Genomic DNA, 20,886 nt, shown 5'->3' with positions numbered 1-20,886 from the left:
ATATGCCAGCAAATTTGGAAAACTCAGCAGTGGCCACAGGACTGGAAAAGGTCAGTTTTCATTATAATCCCAAAGAAAGGCAATGCCAGAGAATGTTCAAATTACTGCACAAATGCTCTCATCTATAAAGAAAGCTGAGTGACAAAGAATTGATGTTTTTAAACTGTGGTGTTGGTGAAGGCTCTTGAGAGTCCGTTGGACTGCAAGGAGATCCAACCAGTCTATCCTAAAGGAAATCAGTCCTGAATATTCATTGGAAGGACTGATGCTGAAGCTGAAGCCCCAGTACTTTGGCTACCTGATGCAGAGAACTGACTCGTTGGAAAAGACCCTGATGCTTGGAAAGATTGAAGACAGGAGGAGAAGGGGAAGACAGATGATGAGATGGTTGGATAGTATCACCGACTTGATGGACAAGAGTTTGAGCAAGCTCCAGGAGTTGGTGATGGACGGGAAAGCCTGCATGCTGCAGTCCACGGGGTCGCAAAGAGTTGGACACTACTGAGCAACTGAACTGAACTGAACTTAATCCTTTATTATTATACTAGATTGAAATTATGACTATAGACAGCCACCTGTTCTGTTTTCAACCCCAAAGTACTGACTTTCCTCTGTCTATTTATCTTCAGTTAAGTAAGGAGCTAATAGATTAGAAACATCCTCTCCGGATATGGCAATTTGGCAAAAAGTTATTTTTTAAAGTATCACCCTAGACCCTGATATGGCTTACTGTTTGTTCTCTTGGAAAGTAGTATCTACTGCTTTTTTCAGCCACTTTTTGAGATTTGTATTAATTTAGAAGTTGTTGTGATTTCTCTGGTGGTCCAGTGGCTAAGACTCTGCACTCCCAATGCAGGGGGCCCAGGTTCAATCCCTGGCCAGGGAATTAGATCCCACATACTGCAACCAAGACCCAGTGCAGCCAAATAAAAATCAGAAAAAAGGAATAAAGAAGTTGTAAGTTGCTTTGTTTTTAATGAGGAAGATTGGAGCTTTTAGTTTCTCCTAAAATTCATCATTCATCTAAAATATCCTGGGATTATTGCTTTCAGAAGGCATTGATTTTCACTGTTCATTCACTGTCGTACGCATCTCTTTGCAGCCCCATTGACTTCAGCACGCCAGTTTTCCCTGTCCTTCACTATCTCCCAGAGTTTGCTCAAACTTAGATCCATCGAGTCAGTGATGCCGTCCAATCATCTCATCCTCTGTTGTCCCCTTCTCCTGCCTTCAATCTTTCCCAGCATTGAAGTTTTTTCCAGGGAGTCAGCTCTTCACATCAGGTGGCCAAAGTATTAGAACTTCAGCTTCAGCATCCATCCTTCCAATGAGTATTCAGGACTGACTGCCTTTAGGATTGAATGGTTTGATCTCCTTGCTGTCCAAGGGACTCTCAAGAGTCTCCTCCAGCAGTAATTCTTCAGCACTCAGCCTTCTTTATGGTCCAGCTCTCACATCCATGCATGACTACTGGAAAAACCATAGCTTTGAATATACACACCTTTGTCGGCAAAGTGATGTCTTTGCTTTTTAATTCGATGTCTGGGTTTGTCACAGCTTTTCTTTCAAGGAGCAAGTGTCTTTTAATTTCATGGCTGTGGTCACCATTCTCAGTAACTTTGGAGCCCAAGAAAATAAAATCTGTCATTGTTTTCACTTTTTCCCCATCTCTTTGCCATGAACTGATGGGACCAGATGCCATGATCTTAGTTTTTTGAATGTTGAATTTTAAGCTAGCTTTTTCACTGTTCTGTTTCACCCTCATCAAGAGGCTCTTTGTTCCTCTTCACTCTCTGCCATTAGAATAGTATCATCTCCCTGTCTGAGATTGTTGATATTTCTCTTGGCAATCTTGATTCAAGCTTGTGATTCATCCAGCCTGGCATTTTGCATGATGTGCTCTGTGAACTTAAATAAGCAGAGTGAAGTATACAGCCTTGGCATACTCCTTCCCCAGTTTGGAACCAGTCTGCTGTTTCATGTCCGGTTCTACCTGTTGCTTCTTGACCTGCATACAGGTTTCTCAGGAGACAGGTAAGATGGTTTAGTATTCCCATGTCTTTAAGAATTTTCCACAGTTTGTTGTAATCTACACAGTCAAAGGCTTTAGCGTAGTCAGTGAAGCAGAAGTAGATGTTTTTCTGAAATTCCTTTGCTTTTTCTATGATTCAACGGATGTTGGCAATTTGATCTCTGGTTCCTCTGCCTTTTCTAAATCCAGCTTGTACATCTGAAAGTTCTTGGTTAATGTACTACTAAAACCTAACTTGTAGGATTTTGAACATTACCTTGCTAACATGTGAAATGAGCATAATTGTACAACAGTTTAAACATTCTTTGGCATTGCCTTTCTTTGGGATTAGAATGAAAACTGACATTTCCAGTCCTGGGTCCACTGCTGAGTTTTGCAAATTTGCAGGCATATTGAGTGCAGCACTTTAACAGCATCATCTTTTAGGATTTTAAATAGCTCATCTAGAATTCTATCACCTCCACTAGGTTTGTTCATAGCAATGCTTCCTCAGGCCCACTTAACTTCACACCCCAGGATTTCTGTCTCTAGGTGAGTGACTATATCACGGTTATCTGGGTCATTAAGACCTTTTTTGTATAGTCAAGAATACACAGAAGAATATACCTTTTGTATATTCTTGCCACCTTTTTTAAATCTCTTCTGCTTCTCTTAGGTCTTTGCTGTTTCTGTCCTTTATTGTGCCCATCTTTGCATGAAATGTTCCCTTAGTATCTCCAATTTTCATTATTTAACTTATCTATTCCTAGGACTGTGTGTGTGTGTGTGTGTGTGTGTGTGTGTGTGTGTGTGTGAGTCACTCAGTCATATCTGACTCTTTGTGACCCCATGGACTGTAACCCACCAGGCTCCTCTGTCCATGGAATTCTCCAGGCAACAATACTAGAGTGGGTAAGCCATTCCCTTCTCCAGGGCATCTTCAGGACCCAGGGATCAAACCCAGGTCTCCTGCATTGCAGGCAGATTCTTTACCATCTGAGCCACCAGGGAAGCCCTGTTCCTAGGACTATCTATGCCCTATCAATATCTCTAGTATTTGTAGCAATCAAAGGGTAATTGTCTACTAGACTGTAAATTCTTGAGGACAAGAACCATGTTTTCCACATCTTTGTGTCCTGCTCTGAGCCTAGAATAATTATTTATATATAGTAGATATTTAATTAATGTTGAATAAATGAGTGAATTAATTTTTAACCTGATCAGATCCTGAAAAGGATGGTATAACTCTCTAATAAAAGCCTAGGGTGAGGGGGAGGACAAGAGGAGTATGACACCTTCCCTTGTCATTACTTTCCTTGACACATGGGCAAATCACAATTTCTCTGACCTCAGGTTAGATGTTATACTAAATATCGCCAAGCATTCTTCCAGATTTGAAACTCTGTAACTAAATCAGCTTTTAACTGAATGTAGTAATGTTTTAAGGAACATGTTGTAGCCTAAAGCTGTATCCAAATCTGTGAAAATGAACTGACTTATAATTATCAAATACATTTGAAATCAGAGCAAGGCTGTTGAATTCCCAAAAGAATGGTGGCAGTTTTAATTTATTTTCTTGTTAAGAAATCTAAAACTTAATTAGATCTTGGCTAGTGCCTTGATAAGAGCTGATTTATAAAGCTTGGTATAGTACTTGCAGAAAAGTGACAGTTCCATAAAATGTACCTAGAATGAGCATAGCTGTATATAAAGTATTATTTGAGGAATCTCTAAAGGACATTCCCAACCATAAATACCTTCCCTACTTTCTTGCTTATAACAAATTACAACAAATTTGCAGCTTAAAATACCACCTGTTTATCATACTAGTTTTCATAAGTCAGAGAGTCAGGCACAGTGTAACTGGGTTCTCTGCTCAAAGTCTTTAACAAGACGGAAATCAAGGCATCAGTAGGACTGCTTTCTCATCTGGAGTTCACAGACAGTCCTCTTCTAAGCTTATTTGGGTTCTTGGCAGAACTCAGCTCCTTTTGGGTGTAGGACTGAGGTTCCTTTTTCATACTGGCTGTCGCTCTCAGCAGGCCACTGCAGTTCCTTGCCATGTGGTCCTCTTACAGTATGGCAGCTCACTTCTTCAAAGCCAGCAGGAGAATCTTTTTCCTCAGTGTGCGAGATGGGTTCTTACATAATTGTAATCATGAGAATGACTATCCCATTACCTTATCCATATAAAGTAACCTAATCACAAGAGTGGTATCACGTCCTATTCACAGGTCTTGCCCACTTTCAAGGAGAGGAGATTTTACAGGGTGTGGGGATCTTGAGGACCATCTCAAAATTCTACCCACCATACCAGCTGTAATTCCAGAAATTACCAGTTAAATTCTTTTGAGGACTTCTGAAGATATGCACATTTTAATTCATCTAAGCCATGTTATCTAAAAGGATGTTAACATGTCAGTCATAAAATTTTAGGGCTTAAAGGGAGCTTAGAAATCATTTTACTTAAACCCTCACTTCCTTGTTTTTAACTTCTTTAATTACACTTGAAGGAAAATGGCTTGCTCAAATCACAGCTAGTGTGATACAAAACTGAGACCAGAGATTCCAGTTCATTCACTTCCATACCACTGTTCTGTCAAGTGCATAGCACTCACTGCCACTAGAAGGGTCTAGAGAATTCTATAGGTGACTCAGTGCTTTTATGAGAAGACGAAAATGGGGGAAAGTTTACAACAAGAATGTACGGGAGAGCATCCCCAGACAGCCGTAGCATGAAGACAGGAAATGGGAATGTCATAAAGATGTGTGGAGAAGAGGTTATGGGGAAAAAGCTCCTATTTTGTAAATTCTTGTATTTTTTTAATTTATTTATTTATTGGCCATGCTGCCAAGCATTCAGGATCTTAGTTCCCTGACCAAGGATTGAACCTGTACCCCCTGCAGTGGACGCACAATCTTAACCACTGGACCTCTAGGAAAGTCCTTATAAATTCTTTTAAAGTTTGTGGGAGGCAGGCTCCTGTGCTTCAGTTCATTATTTCATTTTGTAAGAACGTTTATGTGTGAAGGAGAGTGCTTGCCAGGATTCCATTCATTTAAGACAAAGGCATCAATTTTTAAAACAAAAGTATTCATACTGTAGGCACAGAAGCTCAAATTCTGAAAGAAATGTTTGCTTTATGAGGCACTTTCTCTCTCTGCAGAGAACTAATTTATTTTCCCCAAAATTTAAAGTCACTTAGCAGTTCTAAAGATTGATTCTGGCTTACCTCTGTTGCTTTGAATATGTTGTGATTTAGTGAAATTATTTATAAGTGCCCCAAGGAGAAGGAGAGCTGCTTTAGGGACTCATGATTACCATTGAAGGAGAGAGGAAAGAGGGTAAGATAAACCACCAAAACACCCACCTAAAGAGACAAGAACATCAGCAGCATTATATCCTGCTATGAAAAGGATCAGAAAGAAATTACACCAACTGGGGAAGTATAGAGGTTAGTATTTAATGCAAGCGCTGCTTTGCAGGGGCTTCAGGGGCTACTGCCCTTAGAGACCTCTGCAGTTTTGATAAGACACTTGTTAAGATGAAGTGTATTTAGCCTTTTGTATCATTTCAGCAAGCTGAACTTAAATATCTCAGTTGCTTTCAACTTTAGTTATCAGAGATTCAGACTCTCTTGAGGCTGACAACTGTAGCCCACCAAGGAAGTAATTTTGCAAAGCAAGCATAAAAGCCACTTCCAAGATTGAGGTTAGAATAATATAAAGAAGTGGTTATCTAAATAATGACACGTGCTCTTGGTGGAATGCTGTGCACCTGTCAAAAAGGAATTGCTTATCTATTGGAATGGAATTATTTCTTAGATATGTTGTTAAATGAGTCAAGGAAAACCATATATTTAAATCATTTTGTGGGAAGAAGTGAAGAATAAATACTTGATTTTCTATCTATAAAATATTTCTAGGGAAACTGGAGATGTTCGTTGCTTCCGGACAACATCTGGAGGGGGAAGGGACATTGAGAGGGAGACTTCAACCCTTTTGTACCATTTGAATTTCAAACAACTAAACGTATTATATAATGAAAAATAACTTTTTAAAATAAAAAATAATGAAAATTTAAAAGAGTCAAAGAAGGAAAAGCAAATATGGTAAATTTTGGTAACATGGTAAATTGGTCTCGAGTTAAGACCTGGCTGTGTTATAAAGGTTTCCCTGCAAGGAGACTTGACTGGCCCCTTGCCAGTCTGTCCTGATGGCAAATCTATCCTAATGCTCTCATCCCCACCTACACCTCTGTTCAAGCTGTCTAGTCGGGCATTAGCCTCCTTTCCTGCTTCCAGTCCTTACTCAAACTGATTCCTCCACCACCTACTACTTACTACTTTACATGCCATATCTGGAGCAGTCTGTCTCTTTAATCCTTTGGAATGAGGATCCAAAATGTACCTCTAACCAAATACAAACTATTCCACTGTAACCCATGTGTGTCTGTTAATATGTCTGATAATTCTCCTATATGTTTCACAATCTTAATGATATGTATGGTTTCCCCCACTGAACTGTGATTGCCTTCTGAATGTGGCACCTGAAATCACTGCCTAATGGAGCTGGTAGAAATGCTTGCCTTTTGTGGACAAATGTGATGAGCATTTTTAATGACACCAGATACAGTACTGGACAATGGCAATAAACCTTCCTGTCAACCAGTTTTACTAGGTTAAGCATGTAAGCCTGTTGAGACAGTCATCTGGAAGGATGCTCTGAGGTTCAGAAAACCTGGCCACAGTTTTTTTTCTGGCATATACCAGTATTTAAGAGCCAGGATCACCAGCATCACCTCTGACAGGTGGACGGCCTGAGCACACAGAGCTGGTCAACCTGCCTGTGGCTCGGAAGCACTGTGCATAACACAGAGTGTTACAGTTTTCATTATTAGTGTACTGCGTTACTCTTGGCTCCTGAAATTGCTTGTTATCCTAAATGTTGTCCTTTCCTTCCCACCGCCCCCCTCCTTCAGTCAGGTTGAAATGTGTGTGTTGTATTAGCCAAAGTACCCTGGAAGAAGATGCAAAAGAAAGGACAAGTGCTCTTTAAAGGAAAATCCTTCCCCCTGTCCTCACCTTCCCCGAAGCCATCCAGGGATGGACTTAAGAAACTAAGACCTCTACATCATAAGCCTTTTCAGAGCTGAAGCAGAAATGTCTCCCTCACTTAACCTTGGCTGTCACAAGCCAGCTTTTGATTTTCTCCACTACGGCCCAGGAAGACAGGAACCATCACATGGCCACACAGCTAGAGACTGTCAACCCAACTTGGCGTATCACCTTTCCAAACGCCTTTGCATTAGGAAGAGACAGGCAGCTCCTAATTGGGTCACGCTGTGCACAGCTCAATTTATGCATCACAGGCAGAACTCCCAGGGCCACCTTTATTTCATATGCTTTTCATTGGGTTGCATTTTAGTAAACCTTTCAAGTTGTCCCTAACATTGTCAGTATATGTTCCAAGGGAATACTGATGTCTTCCATCATACAGGACATCAGATCTGTGGTCAGACTACAGTGCTGGCTCCTCACAACCCCTAGTTATTATTCAGTTATTCATCCCTGCCCACTAGCGAGGAGTAATTCATATTTTGGCTTTTCTTCCACCTGAGTTCTTTCTCTTAACTTATAATGAGAGATTCCTGGGAATTTCCTGGTGGTCCTGTGGTTGAGACTCCACACTTTCACTGCCAAGAACACAGATTCAGTTGCTAGTCAGGGAACTAAGATCCCGTAAGTTGCATGGCATGCCCTCCCCCCACAAAAAAAATAGAGTGACAGATTCATGGGGGGATCCACTGTCCACATAAGGGATGGAGTGAGCCCAGTGTGTATAGGAAAAAGCATGGGCTGAAAGTCAGGAGACCTAGATTCTAGGCACAGCCCTGCTACCAGCTAGCTTTGTGGCCCTTTGAATAACGTTGAGCAAGTTATTCAAATTCTTTGCATTTTATCTTTCTTCTGAGGTCTCTTCCAGTTCTAAGATTCTCTGATTCCAAATGGATATTTGGGCTCTTATCCCTCCAGAACTCTCCTTTCCTCTGTTTGAGTACTGTTGTGAATAGATAGTTTTGTGTAATATAGCTTCTGACATTATAGTCACACAAACTCAGTATGTATTTCTTTGTGCTGCTGAATTGTCCAGTCATGGACTATGCCAGAGAGTAATCTGGGGACCTGGCGCATCTCAGATTCTGCTTAGACTTTTCAAAGAGCCAGATGGTTAACACATTTTTGAGTGCCAGTGAGCCTGCTTCTGCAAATTCCTCCCCATCCCAATCTAGTAGAAATCACCCAGTCTCATGCCCATATATTGTTCAGGCAACTGGAGCAGATTTATATCAAAGGAATAGATAGGCCTTGGAAACCTAGGCCTTCTCCAGGGGGATTTCATGCTCCATAGGGATATCTTTCAGATTAGAATCCCAGTCATCCATCAGTTAGCATCATTAAATAGGTGAGGCCCACATTCCAGTACCAACAACTGGTCTGCATGGAGAAGCTGAGATCTGGGGCAGAAGTGGTGGGGGATTGTTCTTGCTGTGATTTAATTATGACTTTGTGGTTCAGAGATGTGGAAGCAAATCTGAATGAGCCAGCTCTCGGGACCAGCTGTCAAGCACTTGGCTTGTAATCTGTCACCCTACTTGTCCCCAGTACTCTTGGCTGGAGCTCACCAGCTAGTTTAATGTTCCACTGCTCTGATTCACACCCTGGGGCCCTGTCTGAGGATCTCAGACAGTGAAAGGGCACCCCAGCCAGGCCCTTTGCTGGCTGGTAACATCCCAGTGGTTTGAATACCTCAGCAGCCCTGTTTTCCTCCTGTAGTACAGAGGGCATTCGAGCCCTCTCCACATGAGATGAAACATACTCTGTAACTGTTCTGTTAAGAGATGGCCTTTGTAATGAGGCATTCTCACCTGTGGATTCGAGAAGTCCCTGTTCTGCAACCACTTAATACCACTTCAGTGACCTTTTCACCTGAAAAAGCCAAGAGCTCTCACTAACATTGAATATTATTTATTTAATGGTTTATTTAGAGGAGAAGGTCCATCTTCATAGGGAATAGGATGGGCACTGGGAGCATCAAGAAGAATTGATGATGGGCACTCTGCCCTGAGAGAACTGAGAGAAAAAGAGGTGTAGTTATCAGTTAAAACAGGTGTGGTATTGATGTGAAAAGGGCATGGTTAACAAACATTGGCAGAGAAAGGAATGGTTAACATAAAGTGTCCGTATTTATCTAATATAGAGCAGGTTTTGAACTGCTTTTCAGGACACATTTCTGTGGCTGCATAGGGTAGTCTGGTAAATGACCACAATTTGAGAGCACCCAGGGTCTTCTGATCTTATTCTCTTTTCACTGAGCAATCTTCTGAGGTGAATTGTTTCCTTAGTAGATTTTCCTACTGAGAAGTATAATGACCAGCTGTTATCCCTTTAGTTCTCTTAACAGTTACTGTTTTCCTTGCAAATTGGCCTTCTGCTTTCTCTTCCTTCCCCAGGCCATTTAGTTAGCAGGAATTGGTTCTGCCTGAGCCAGCTGAGAAAATAAAGTGTCCAGATCTACCAGGAGAAGTTTCTAAACCCTAAAACTTCCACAGTCTGATAGAGGCCCCGTCTCCCCTGGCAGCACTTGACTACATCTCATGAATATCCACACAGTAGATAGTCTGCTTAAGTCTTGTAGTTCCGAGGGATGATGATTCCTCTTTCATGCTAACTCATGTCCTGGGAGGAAGTGCAGTGTGAGCACTTCCTAAAGAACCTAAAGCCCTTCACGCCCTGTGAGCAGCCCAGTCCCCTCCAGCCAGAGACTGTGGACACTGAGGCACAGCCCAGCTTGTGGCCTTTATGCCTTTCTTCTGTCCTTCACCACGCAAGATCCTCAGCTATTTCTGTGTCCCTCCACTCCTGTCTCTCGCCCTCAGATTCTGGAAAACGCCAGTGAACCACTCTTTGCACTACTAAGCCACCTTAGCAGTTATCTTGTGGCATCTCCTCTTTTGGATATGAGAAATTGTATCCAAAGAGATCACATAACTCCATCAGGGTCACACGAGCAAGTTGGTGGAGCCAAGACTAGAACTCAGGTCTTATGACTGCAAGCACAGTTTTCCTCCTGCGTCACCTTGCTCCTCTGCCTTGTTCTGGCGTTTGTATCAGCTGACCTTGAGAGCACGGTGGAGAATGCATGGAGGCACAGAGGTGAAATGAGAGATAAAATGCAGAAAAAAAATGACAAGAGAGAACTGAAATTATAGGAATGAAATAAGCAGAGAAAACACGCTGACTTTGAAAAGTTTACATTGCTTCTGGAAGCAGCAGTGGACAGAGGAGTCTGGCAGGCTGCAATCCCTGGGGTCACAAAGAATCAGACAGGACTTAGCGACTGAGCACACACAAATCTGAGGTTTATAGATACAAACACTTCGTTGCTAGTTGATTCATGAATAGAAATTCATCTTTTTCTCTCCTCTTAGTTTTACCTCACTTAAGAGTGTGTCTATAAGCAATAACATAATTTCTAGATGTAGCTAGATCAAGCTTGAGGATAAATGGCAGAGAAGGCAGGGGAAATCGCCTAATTTCCTTCCTGGCTTGTTTTTCATGAGAACCAATTTTCACATGATTGCTAGTGTTTAACAGTAAATGTCAAAGAAAGAGAAAATGGCAGGAGAGAAGAGATTTTCTGATGAAGTCTGGAAAAAGAAAAAGAAAAAACTATTCTGATCTAGCGAGGTGGGGACCACTGCTTCTCTCAAGGGGCACAGTTGGGAGAAACAAAGTGGGTGATGGCAGACCTGTCAGGAGGAGGGGCAGGAGCTCAGCTGTGCATTTCCGCTGTTCATCAATAACTGGTGGTGAAGCCTCAGTGCAATCAGACTAGCCTCCTTGTTTCTCACCTCCCCATCCTTTGGCTGCCTCATTATTTCCTTAACTTTTTGTTACTGTGTTCTTTCCAGTGAGAGGGAAATGCCAAGATGGAGACTATAATAATATCAGATATTCTTTACTTTTTGGCAAGGCACTCTTCTGGTAATAAGTTATTAGAAAAGCCACCACTATATGCTTGAGACTTAGAATTCCATCCTTAAATACTATGTGGATTTTAACTTTTAAAAATTTTATTATGGTAAAATATATATAACAAAAGCTGCCATTTAAGTCATTTTTAAAGTATGTCAGTGGCATTCATTACATTGACAATGTTGTACAACCATCAATACTATTCCAAAAATTATCCATCACCCCAAATGGTAAATCTATACCTATTAACCACTAACTTCCCAGCTGTTGGTAACCTCTTATCTACTTTCCCTATGAATTATTATCAGGCATTCTTACTTAATTATATATACCTCCTAAAGTGTGGCAGCAATAGAAAAAAAAGGAACCTGAAGTGAAAAGGAAGGGTGGTTATGGATTAAAAACTAAATTATCACAAATACATCTGAAAATTTTTTACTATGATGGAATATTTTTATCCTTCCATTCAGAGAAAGCAAAACGAAAGTCCCTCTGCTGGGCTAACTCAATGTCTTTCTTCTTTCAGTGACCATGCAGCAGGTAGCCAGGACAGTGGCTAAAGTGGAACTCTCAGATCATGTGTGCGATGTGGTGTTTGCGCTCTTTGACTGTGATGGTAAGTGGGGCCCTCTGGAGTCCGGCAGGAAAACCGAGCTTACTGCCCTTGGCGTAGACACTGTTTCTGACGGAGCCTTGCAGATAGCTCCAGTGTACCAGCCGAGACTGTCACAGCAGCTTCTGAACTGGCTCCCATACTCCAGCTGTGCCATTCTCCAGGCCATCGCCATCATCAGCCAGCCAGAAATCCATCCAAAATGAAAATCTAACTACATCTTCCTCCCTTCTTGCAGTCCTCCTTTCCTGCCCTGAAGATAAAGTACAAACCCTTTAAGGAGGATGCAGGCTCCTTAGGGACCTGTGTCCCTGCCTGCCTCGTTGGTTTCCTGACCCTGCCTGCACCTCTGTGTCCAGCAACACCTCACTCAGTGTGGTTCTCCAGCAGCTGGACTGCTTCCTGCCTGTGCCTTTGCTTGTGCTATAACCACCACTGAAATGCCTCCCCCGTCTCACTCCCCTGTGTGTGGCCAATTCCTGCTCATCCTTTGGGAGTCAACTTAAGAGTCACCTCCAGGAAGTCTTTACTGATCTGTAATTGTACCCTCCCCATCCTGAGCTAGACATTCCTCCTCTGTGCCCCGTAGCATCCTCTGTTTACCCCATTATGACGTCTACCATAATACTTAAATAATTTACTTGTCTCTCCCACGATCTGATGGTATTTCAAGGGACAGAGTCATTTTTATCTCTTTATTCTCAACATCTAGCATAGCACAGGACCTGACATATAATATAGTCTCATTCAACTTCTGTCACACTACACTGAATTGTCACTGAGTTGCAGTTGAAAACATCAGGGAAGGCACAAATCAATTCACTTTTAGCCAAGAGAATTGAATTTGGCCGTGAGAGAGTGCTAGGCTTTGGAACCGACACGATGTGACAGTGGAATTTTCTCATCTTTGTTTCAAGGCCTTCACTTATCTCTGTTGTGTTTGCCTCTTCTTTTAGGCAATGGAGAGCTGAGCAATAAGGAATTTGTTTCTATCATGAAGCAACGGCTGATGAGAGGCTTGGAGAAGCCCAAAGACATGGGCTTCACCCGCCTCATGCAGGCCATGTGGAAATGTGCACAGGAGACTGCCTGGGACTTCGCTTTGCCCAAACAGTAACCCAAAGCTGCACAAGGAGCCCCTCTCCACACCAGGCTCCTTGCACAGAGCCTTGGCACAGCCTCCCTGCTGCTACTTCTGGAAGTAGCGCTCCCGTTCTCCTGGGAATGATCTTAGGATTCAAGTCTCCCCTGTCCCCACATTCTGCTAGGCTGATTCTGATCCAGTGAGTCTCTCTAGAGGTTCTCAAAAACATGAGCAAGTCCGAAAAGTGCAGACCCTTTGCATGTTCAACACTACTATGCGTTCAAGCACCTATGGATAAAGAATGCAGGCAACTGTCCACATACCTGCCAACCCTGGGAAACACCCAGTTCTCAAGCCGTCTTGCTCTGGATTTATATTAACAAGAACATTCCTTGCTTCTCCTCCTGCTGGTGTTTGTAAGCTACAAATTTGGGAAACCTCTGACAGAAAAAGGAAATCAGTGATGAGTGATAACAAGGATGACCAAGACCCCCCGAGTTGGCAGGAAGCCTGGGCCCAAGGATGGATTTGTGTCAGTCCCCAGGGTGGCTCTGAGGCCTGCTCCGAAAGGCCATGTGCACAGGGGGGATGGAGCGAGATTAGGAATTTAAAGCAGCTGCTTCATGGCTGTCCCCACCCCCTTCTTTTCCTCTCAGGCTCCCTAAGAAGACTCCAGCACGACTGTGCTTACGAAGTGAACAGCAGTTGAGCTCGTGTTCCCTGCAAGTGCCATTTCCCCCCCAGGTGTGTGCCTCTGGAGCTGAGGCCCAGCTCAGAGCCTGTCTGTCCTCTGTCTTAAAAACACTTGTAAAATACCACTTTAATTATAACAGTTTGCAATAAACAACCCACACACACAAAGGCTCCTGTGTCCTTTATTTTAGGATCCTCCAGGGCCCTTTCCATTTCACTTCTCCACTGGCTTTGAGATCCTGCTAGCAAGAGACCTATTTTCTTTCTACCAGAATCTGGTTCTTCCTGTTGAGAGGACACATCAGGCATAAACAAAAAGTGAGGGTATCTGAAGGTTAGTGGTGGCGTTTTTCATCATGGTTTGGATAGCATTTCATCCTGGACCACGTTAGGTGGTCCATAATCACTCATGCCCCACGATAAGGAACTAAGATAGGGGTGGTGGGGGGTGTGGGGGGATACGAGACATCATCTGGTACGGCAGATGTCAGTGTTAAGCACTATAGCAACTGGGAATTCCCTGGTGGTCCAAGGGTTAGGACTCCACATTCCCATGCTGAGGGCCCCGGTTCAGTCCATGGTCAGGGAACTATTAATAAAATCCCACAAGCCTTGCAGCATGGCCAAAAAAAAAGTCCATAGCAACCGGTGTTTTCTATGGATTTAGCTCTGCCACTAATTCAGTGTGACCTTAAGCAAGCAAGCGATTTCCCATCTGTTTTCTCAACTATAAAATGACAGATAGGGTTCAGCCTAATGGGCTTAGAGGTTTTACTCCATGTCCAGAAACCTCTCCCTCAGCTCTTCTCCAGAGTACCTCCAACCTCCAGAACCTGCTCCCTGGCAGGATAGGGTCTCACTGCCAATGTAATAGAACCCCAATACCAAAAGCCCAGTGCTTCCTTTGAATCCTGAAAGTTGGTAGGGAGTGTTTATCAGCAGGAGAAGAGCAGAGATGTGGGTCTGCACCTGTGGACTGTGCCAACCCCAGCATTTTCTCCAGAGCAGTTTAATAAGTCTAGTCCTAAGATCTTTTCTGGGAGCAGATTAGATTCTCTCTCAAAGGAGTTTGCCAGTATCTTCCAGTCTGTGCTTTCTTGGGGTACGTATTCTTGGTACCCAAGTGTAGCCTTTGTCTTGCTCATTGTCTCAGGGCTAAGGATCAGCAAAATACGAGCTTTTTCTTAAATTTGTCCCATGGTCCCCAAATCACTCTCTTCCCCAGTCCTTGTCTCTCCAGCCTGAAAGAAGAGTCCCATTCACAGCCTATGTGGGGCATTCATTCCCTCAAGGAGAGACTTGCCAATGGCCTGCGTTCACCGAAGCTGAAAACCAGAGCACAGAAGGAAAGGGAAGGATCCCACCCACAACATCTTAGACCCGGCATCAAGAGCACAGGTACATGGAATTCCAGCTGAACTCCCGTTAGCTCCTAGGAGAGCCTGAGGAAGCAGAGGAGGTACGGGTGCTCAAGAAGACGGGAGAGCCACACCTCGGCACAGCAGGGCAAATGTGCAGATAAGAAGCACAGGCTAAGGCACCCAGAAGAGACCAGATGCCCCAAGGGAGGCTTTGACCAAGGACACCTATGAGTAGGCTGAGAGGATTTTAATAGGCAGAGTTTGGGAATACAGAAGGCTGATTTGTGTTCTCCTTTTATTCCCATTGTTTTTCTGCCTAGATAGGATAACCTTTCCCTCTGCCATCAAGAGTCACATCAAACTGTCCCTTTGTTGACCCTCTTCCAGACAAGATTAGTAGCCCCACCGTTACCTCCCAAGGATCACTTGCCCACCTATAAAAGCACTGCTGTAATTTGATGTAATTTTTGTGAGATTGTCACCCATCAAGTTCAGACCCGAAGCAGTGACATGATCAAAGGAACTGTCCACCATCAAAAGCTAATTTTAAAATGTCTCAGACAACATAGAGGTGATACTAACAGTGCCTTAGGAAATTCCTCCCGAGATAGACTGGAGTCTGGGACCCTTTCCCAGAGTGCTTGCACTTGCAGCTGGACAAACATCTCCTTGAGCAACAGAATGCAGAGAAACTACACGGAATTAAAAACAACAGCATGCCTGCCTCAGTCAGTGCAGTGATGAACAGTAAGATAAAAAGCTACAGACCAACTGCCACTTAGGTGCCAGGAGCAAAAGCAGGGTACTGCGCATGATCCCTGCACACAGCGCCTTCAAGGGAATGGGCAGAACACCGAACCCACCCTCCAGCCCCAGCGTGAATCCACTCCTATTCTCACCCCATTGAGGGAACAAGCCTGCCCTCCATGCGAGAGCGAGCAGGGCACTTGTTACCTGCTCTTGCCCTTTTGTGCTAGTCTAAGTCCCAATAAAGCCTCGCCTGAATTCCTTATCTGGCCTCTTATCAATTTCTGTTAAAGAATCTAGGGACCCAGGTCAGCTGCTGCTGCTGCTAAGTCACTTCAGTCTTGTCTGACTCCATGTGACCACATAGATGGCAGCCCACCAGGCTCCTCTGTCCCTGGGATTCTCCAGGCAGGAATACTGGAGTGGGTTGCCATTTCCTTCTCCAGGTCAGTGGCACTCCTAAACACACATACACACAAAAGTTGTCTACTTTTTGTTCTCTACTTCTTAAAAAAAAAAATAGGACTTCCTGGTGGTATAGTGGGTAAGAATCCACCTGCCAGTGCAGGAGACATGGGTTCGATCCCTGGTCCAGGAAGATTCGATCCTGGTCCTGGAAGAGCAGCTAAGCCTGAGCACCACAATTACTGAGCCAGTGCTCTAGGGCCCATGAGCCGCAACTGTTGAGACTGTGAGCTTCAACTGCAGAAGCCCGTGCCCCTAGAACCTGTGCTGTGCAACAGGAGAAGCCACTGCAGTGAGAACCTGAGCACCACAACGAAGAGTAGCCCCCACTTGCAGCTAGAGGTAATCCTTCACACAGCAACAAAGACCCATCACGGCCAAAAAAAAAAAAAAAATTGTTTTAATATTTAAAAGTAAAAAGAAAAAAATAATAACTGCAGTTCTAGCCCTTAGGCTTTGGACAGGAAAAGAAACTAAGAGGGGAGCCAAGCTGCTGGGCTTCCTTGATGGGCTCAGATGGGTTTCCTAGATGATCTAAGAGGAAGCAAGGAGAACGTGGAGAGAGGGTTAGTAAGGAAAGAGCATAAGAACGTACATGATATTCAAAAATCATCCTTTTATTAGCATTTAGTGCCTGTGCAGTTCAGGAAGCAACAGTTAGAACTGGACATGGAACAATAGACTGGTTCCAAATAGGAAAAGGAGTATGTCAAGGCTATATATTGTCACCCTGCTTATTTAACTTATATGCAGAGTACATCATGAGAAACGCTGGTCTGGAAGAAGCACAAGCTGGAATCAAGATTGCCCGGAGAAATCTCAATAACCTCAGATATGCAGATGACACCACCCTAATGGCAGAAAGTGAAGAGGAACTAAAAAGCCTGTTGATGAAAGTGAAAGAGGAGAGTGAAAAAGTTAGCTTAAATTTCAACATTCAGAAAACGAAGATCATGGCATCTGGTCCCATCACTTCATGGGAAATAGATGGGGAAACAGTGGAAACAGTGTCAGACTTTATTTTGGGGGGCTCCAAATTCACTGCAGATGGTGACTGTAGACATGAAATTAAAAGACGCTTACTCTTCAGAAGGAAAGTTATGACCAACCTAGATAGCATATTCAAAAGCAGAGACATTACTTTGCCCACAAAGGTCCGTCTAGTCAAGGCTATGGTTTTTCCAGTGGTCATGTATGGATGTGAGAGTTGGACTGTGAAGAAAGCTGAGCACCAAAGAATTGATGCTTTTGAACTGTGGTGTTGGAGAAGACTCTTGAGAGTCCCTTGGACTGCAAGGAGATCCAACCAGTCCATTCTAAAGGAGATCAGTCCTGGGTGTTCATTGGAAGGACTGATGCTGAAGCTGAAACTGCAATAGTTTGGCCACCTCATGCGAAGAGTTGACTCATTGGAAAAGACTCTGATGCTGGGAGGGATTGGGGGTAGGAGGAGAAGGGGACGACAGAGGATGAGATGGCTGGATGGCATCACCGACTCAATGGGTGTGAGTTTGGGTGAACTCCGGGAGTTGGTGATGGACAGGGAGGCCTGGCGTGCTGCAGTTCATGGGGTCGCAAAGAGTCGGACACGACTGAGCGACTGAACTAAACTGAACTACCTAGTTCTACATCTGATTGGAATGTACACACTGAATCAGACTATGAGGCAAATGGGAAGTCCAAGCAATGACTGCTACTAGATCAGGAGGAAAGGACAGCAGCATGGGAGCCAGGAGCCAGGTCCACAGGCCAGAGCATCTTCTCCAAGCCCAAGCATAGCCCAAGCCAGGTAATGTGTCCCAAGAAGCAGCTCAGAAAAACAACGTGAACAGAGTAGTTTAGCTTTCAGGCTTTGGGTGCCACCTGCTGGCAAGAAGGCTCAGTGCAAGGGAGTCACTGAGCTGGAGCAGGGTAGGGGAATCGGCTGGAGTCCAGCCTGGCCCCAGTCCTGCTCTGGAGAATAGGCCTCCCAGGGACCTGGGTGGTATGGGCTGGAGCTGGATGAACAGCCAGTGATGGACCATAACCATAAAAAAAGATGCGGTGGATATGATGATACTCCTGAGGGAAGGGAAGCAGCCATGTATTGTTCTCTGTGGCTCCAGAACAGGAGTTTTTACCAGCAAGTGAGAGGGTATAAGAGTCACGTGGCCGGGCATTGAGCAAAGTCTTCAAGGAGTTTGCAGAAGGAGATTCAAAGTGAGGTGAAAAAAAAAAAAAAGCAGTAAGGTTAAGTGTAAGCTGTGTGATAGCACTTAGAAAAGCAGAAGGCTATCTAATCCAGGTTGGAATTTCAAGACAGATTTGCAGAGAATTTTTTTTTTAATTAAAAAGATATGAGCCCTGATGGTTGAGTTGTTATTATTCAGTCGCTCAGTCCTGTCTGACTCTTCAGACCAATGGACTGCAGCACGCCAGGCTTCTCTGTCCTCTTATCTCCCAGAGCTTGCTCAAATTCATGCCCATCAAGTCGGTGATGGCATCCAACAACCATCTTGTCCTCTGCTGTCCTCTTCTCCTCCTGCCTTCAATATTTTCTAGCATCAGGGTCTTTTCCAATGAATCGACTCTTCACATCAGGTGGCCAGAGTATTGGAGCTTCAGCTTTAGCGTCAGTCCTTCCAGTGAATACTCAGGGTTGATTTCCCTTAGGATTGACTGGTTTTATCTCCTTGCACCACAGTCCAAAAGCATCAGTTATTTGGCACTCAGCCTTCTTTGTGATCTGACACTCACATACATACATGACTACTGGAAAAACCATAGCTTTGACTATACAGACCTTTGTCAGCAAAATGATGTCTCTCCTTTTTAATATGCTGTCTAGGTTTGTCATAGCTTCTCTTCCAAGGAGCAAGCGTCTTTTAATTTCATGGCTGCAGTCACCATCCACATTGATTTGGGAGTCCATCACCATTTGCATTGTTTCCCCATCTGTTTGCCATGAAGTGATGGGACCAGATGCCATGATCTTAGTTTTTTGAATGTTGAGTCTTAAGCCAGCTTTTTCACTCTCCTTTTTTCACCTTCATCAAGAGGCTCTTTAGTTCCTCTTTGCTTTCTGCCATAAGGGTAGTGTCATCTGCATATCTGAGGTTATTGGTATTTCTCCCGCAATCTTGATTCCAGGTTTTGCTTCATCTGGTCCAGCATTTCACATGATGTATTGTGCATAGAAGTTAAATAAACAGGGTGACAATATATAGGCTAGACATACTCCTTTTCCAATTTTGAACCAGTCTGTTGTTCCGTGTCTGGTTCTAACTATTGCTTCATGACCTGCATACAGGTTTCTCAGGAGGCAGGTAATGATCTGGTATCCCATGTCTTTAAGAATTTTCCACAGTTTGTTGTGATCCACACAGTCAAAGGCTTTAGCATAGTCAATGAAGCAGAAATAGATATTTTTCTGGAATTCTCTTGCTTTTTATGTGATCCAACAGATGTTGGCAATTTGAACTCTGGTTCCTCTGCCTTTCTAAATCCAGTTTGTACATCTGGAAGTTCTTGGTTCATGTTCTTTTGAAGCCTAGCTTGGAGGATTTTGATCATGACCTTACCAGCATGTGAAATGAGTGCAATTGTGTAGTAATTTGAATATTCTTTGGCATTGCCCTTCTTTGGGACCATTGAGTAGGAGTTAATAAAGCAGGGAGGAGGAGTGTCTGGGCAGAGGGAACAAAGTATGCAAGAGTCCAAAGGCCAGAAAGCATGTCTCTGGGGATGGAAGTTCTAGGATGTATCCAGGAAGTACAGACTGGGAGTGATTTTGTGACCCAAGGATTAATTAAGATTGGTGGTCATTCACAAAAAAGATAAGAAATACAGTTGGGCATTTTGAAACACTATTATAGATAACTATTGAAACCTATTAGTTATAGATAACTAACACATCATGATTGAAATTTTTAAAATTAGAATTGAATATGATAATGAAAATGCTAGATATGAAAATTTGTCAGACACAGTTAAAGGGAAAGTTAGAAACATCTTAACAACTTCCATACTTATTTACAGAAGATGGGCTGACAATTAAGAAGCTAGGCATCTGCCTCAAAAAGTTGGGAGAAGAACAACAGATTAAAACCCAGACAAAAAAATAACAGAAAAAATAAATTTTAAGAATTTTCAAATGTATATAACTAGATACTATCACAGTTTAAAAAATAATACTATAGACAACTTATGCCAATAAATCTGAAATGAACAGTTGCCTAGGAAATATAACTTACTAGACACAATAAAAAAATAAAAATCTGAATAGACTATGAAAGTGAAAGTGTTAGTCAGTGATATCTGACTCTTTGCTACCCCATGGACTATATAGCTCTCCAGGCTCCTCTGTCCATGGAATTCTCCAGGCAGAAATACTGGAGTAGCCACTTCCTTCTCCAGGGGATCTTCCCAACCCAAGGATCAAACTTGGAATAGACTAAGCTATAGTAAATTCATAGCATCCCTACTCAATGGACATGAATTTGAGCAAACTCCGAGAGATAGTGAAGGACAAGGAAGCCTGGAGGGCTGCAGTCCGTGGGATCACAAAGAGTTGAACACAACTTAGCGACTGAACAATAGTAAATTGAATCAGTAGTTAAAAATCTTCTTAGAACAAAAAATACCAAGCCCAGATGGCTTTATATAAGGATGAAAAGAAAAATAGAACCAAGTTCTATAGGACCCCAATAGGAGTTTGGACTTCTGTCTTAATGCCACGTAGGAGCCACTGAAGGGTTTTAAGCAGGAAGATGACATAATGAGCTTTGCGTTTTGGAATGATGACTTTGCCTACAAGGCTACAGATGGATTGGAGCAGGATCCAGGTTGGAGACTGCTATAATAATCCAGTTAACAGATGCTAGAAGCCTGGATTA

At 43.2% G+C, this 20,886-nt stretch overlaps 1 protein-coding gene and 1 non-coding gene across 3 annotated transcripts in view; both read left to right on the top strand.

Annotated features, from left to right (window-relative positions):
• MICU1 (mitochondrial calcium uptake 1) overlaps positions 1-13,607 on the top strand; it is a 218,243-nt gene extending 204,636 nt beyond the window's left edge. For both annotated transcript variants that reach the window (XM_019953951.2, XM_070782354.1), the window contains exons 11-12: positions 11,576-11,665; positions 12,619-13,607. In XM_019953951.2, the coding sequence (XP_019809510.1) occupies positions 11,576-11,665; positions 12,619-12,779 (251 nt within the window). In that variant the 3' untranslated portion in view covers positions 12,780-13,607. The remainder of the gene's footprint in view (positions 1-11,575; positions 11,666-12,618) is intronic.
• TRNAG-CCC (transfer RNA glycine (anticodon CCC)) lies at positions 814-886 on the top strand. Its single transcript has one exon. It is a non-coding gene; the product is annotated as a tRNA-Gly (tRNA).
• Positions 13,608-20,886: the final 7,279 nt, after the last annotated feature.

Source organism: Bos indicus, chromosome 28 (assembly GCF_029378745.1).
Source record: "Bos indicus isolate NIAB-ARS_2022 breed Sahiwal x Tharparkar chromosome 28, NIAB-ARS_B.indTharparkar_mat_pri_1.0, whole genome shotgun sequence".
Classification (NCBI taxonomy): Eukaryota; Metazoa; Chordata; class Mammalia; order Artiodactyla; family Bovidae; genus Bos; species Bos indicus.
The sequence above is the reverse complement of the archived record's forward strand: the minus strand, read 5'-3'. Positions and strand labels throughout refer to the sequence as shown.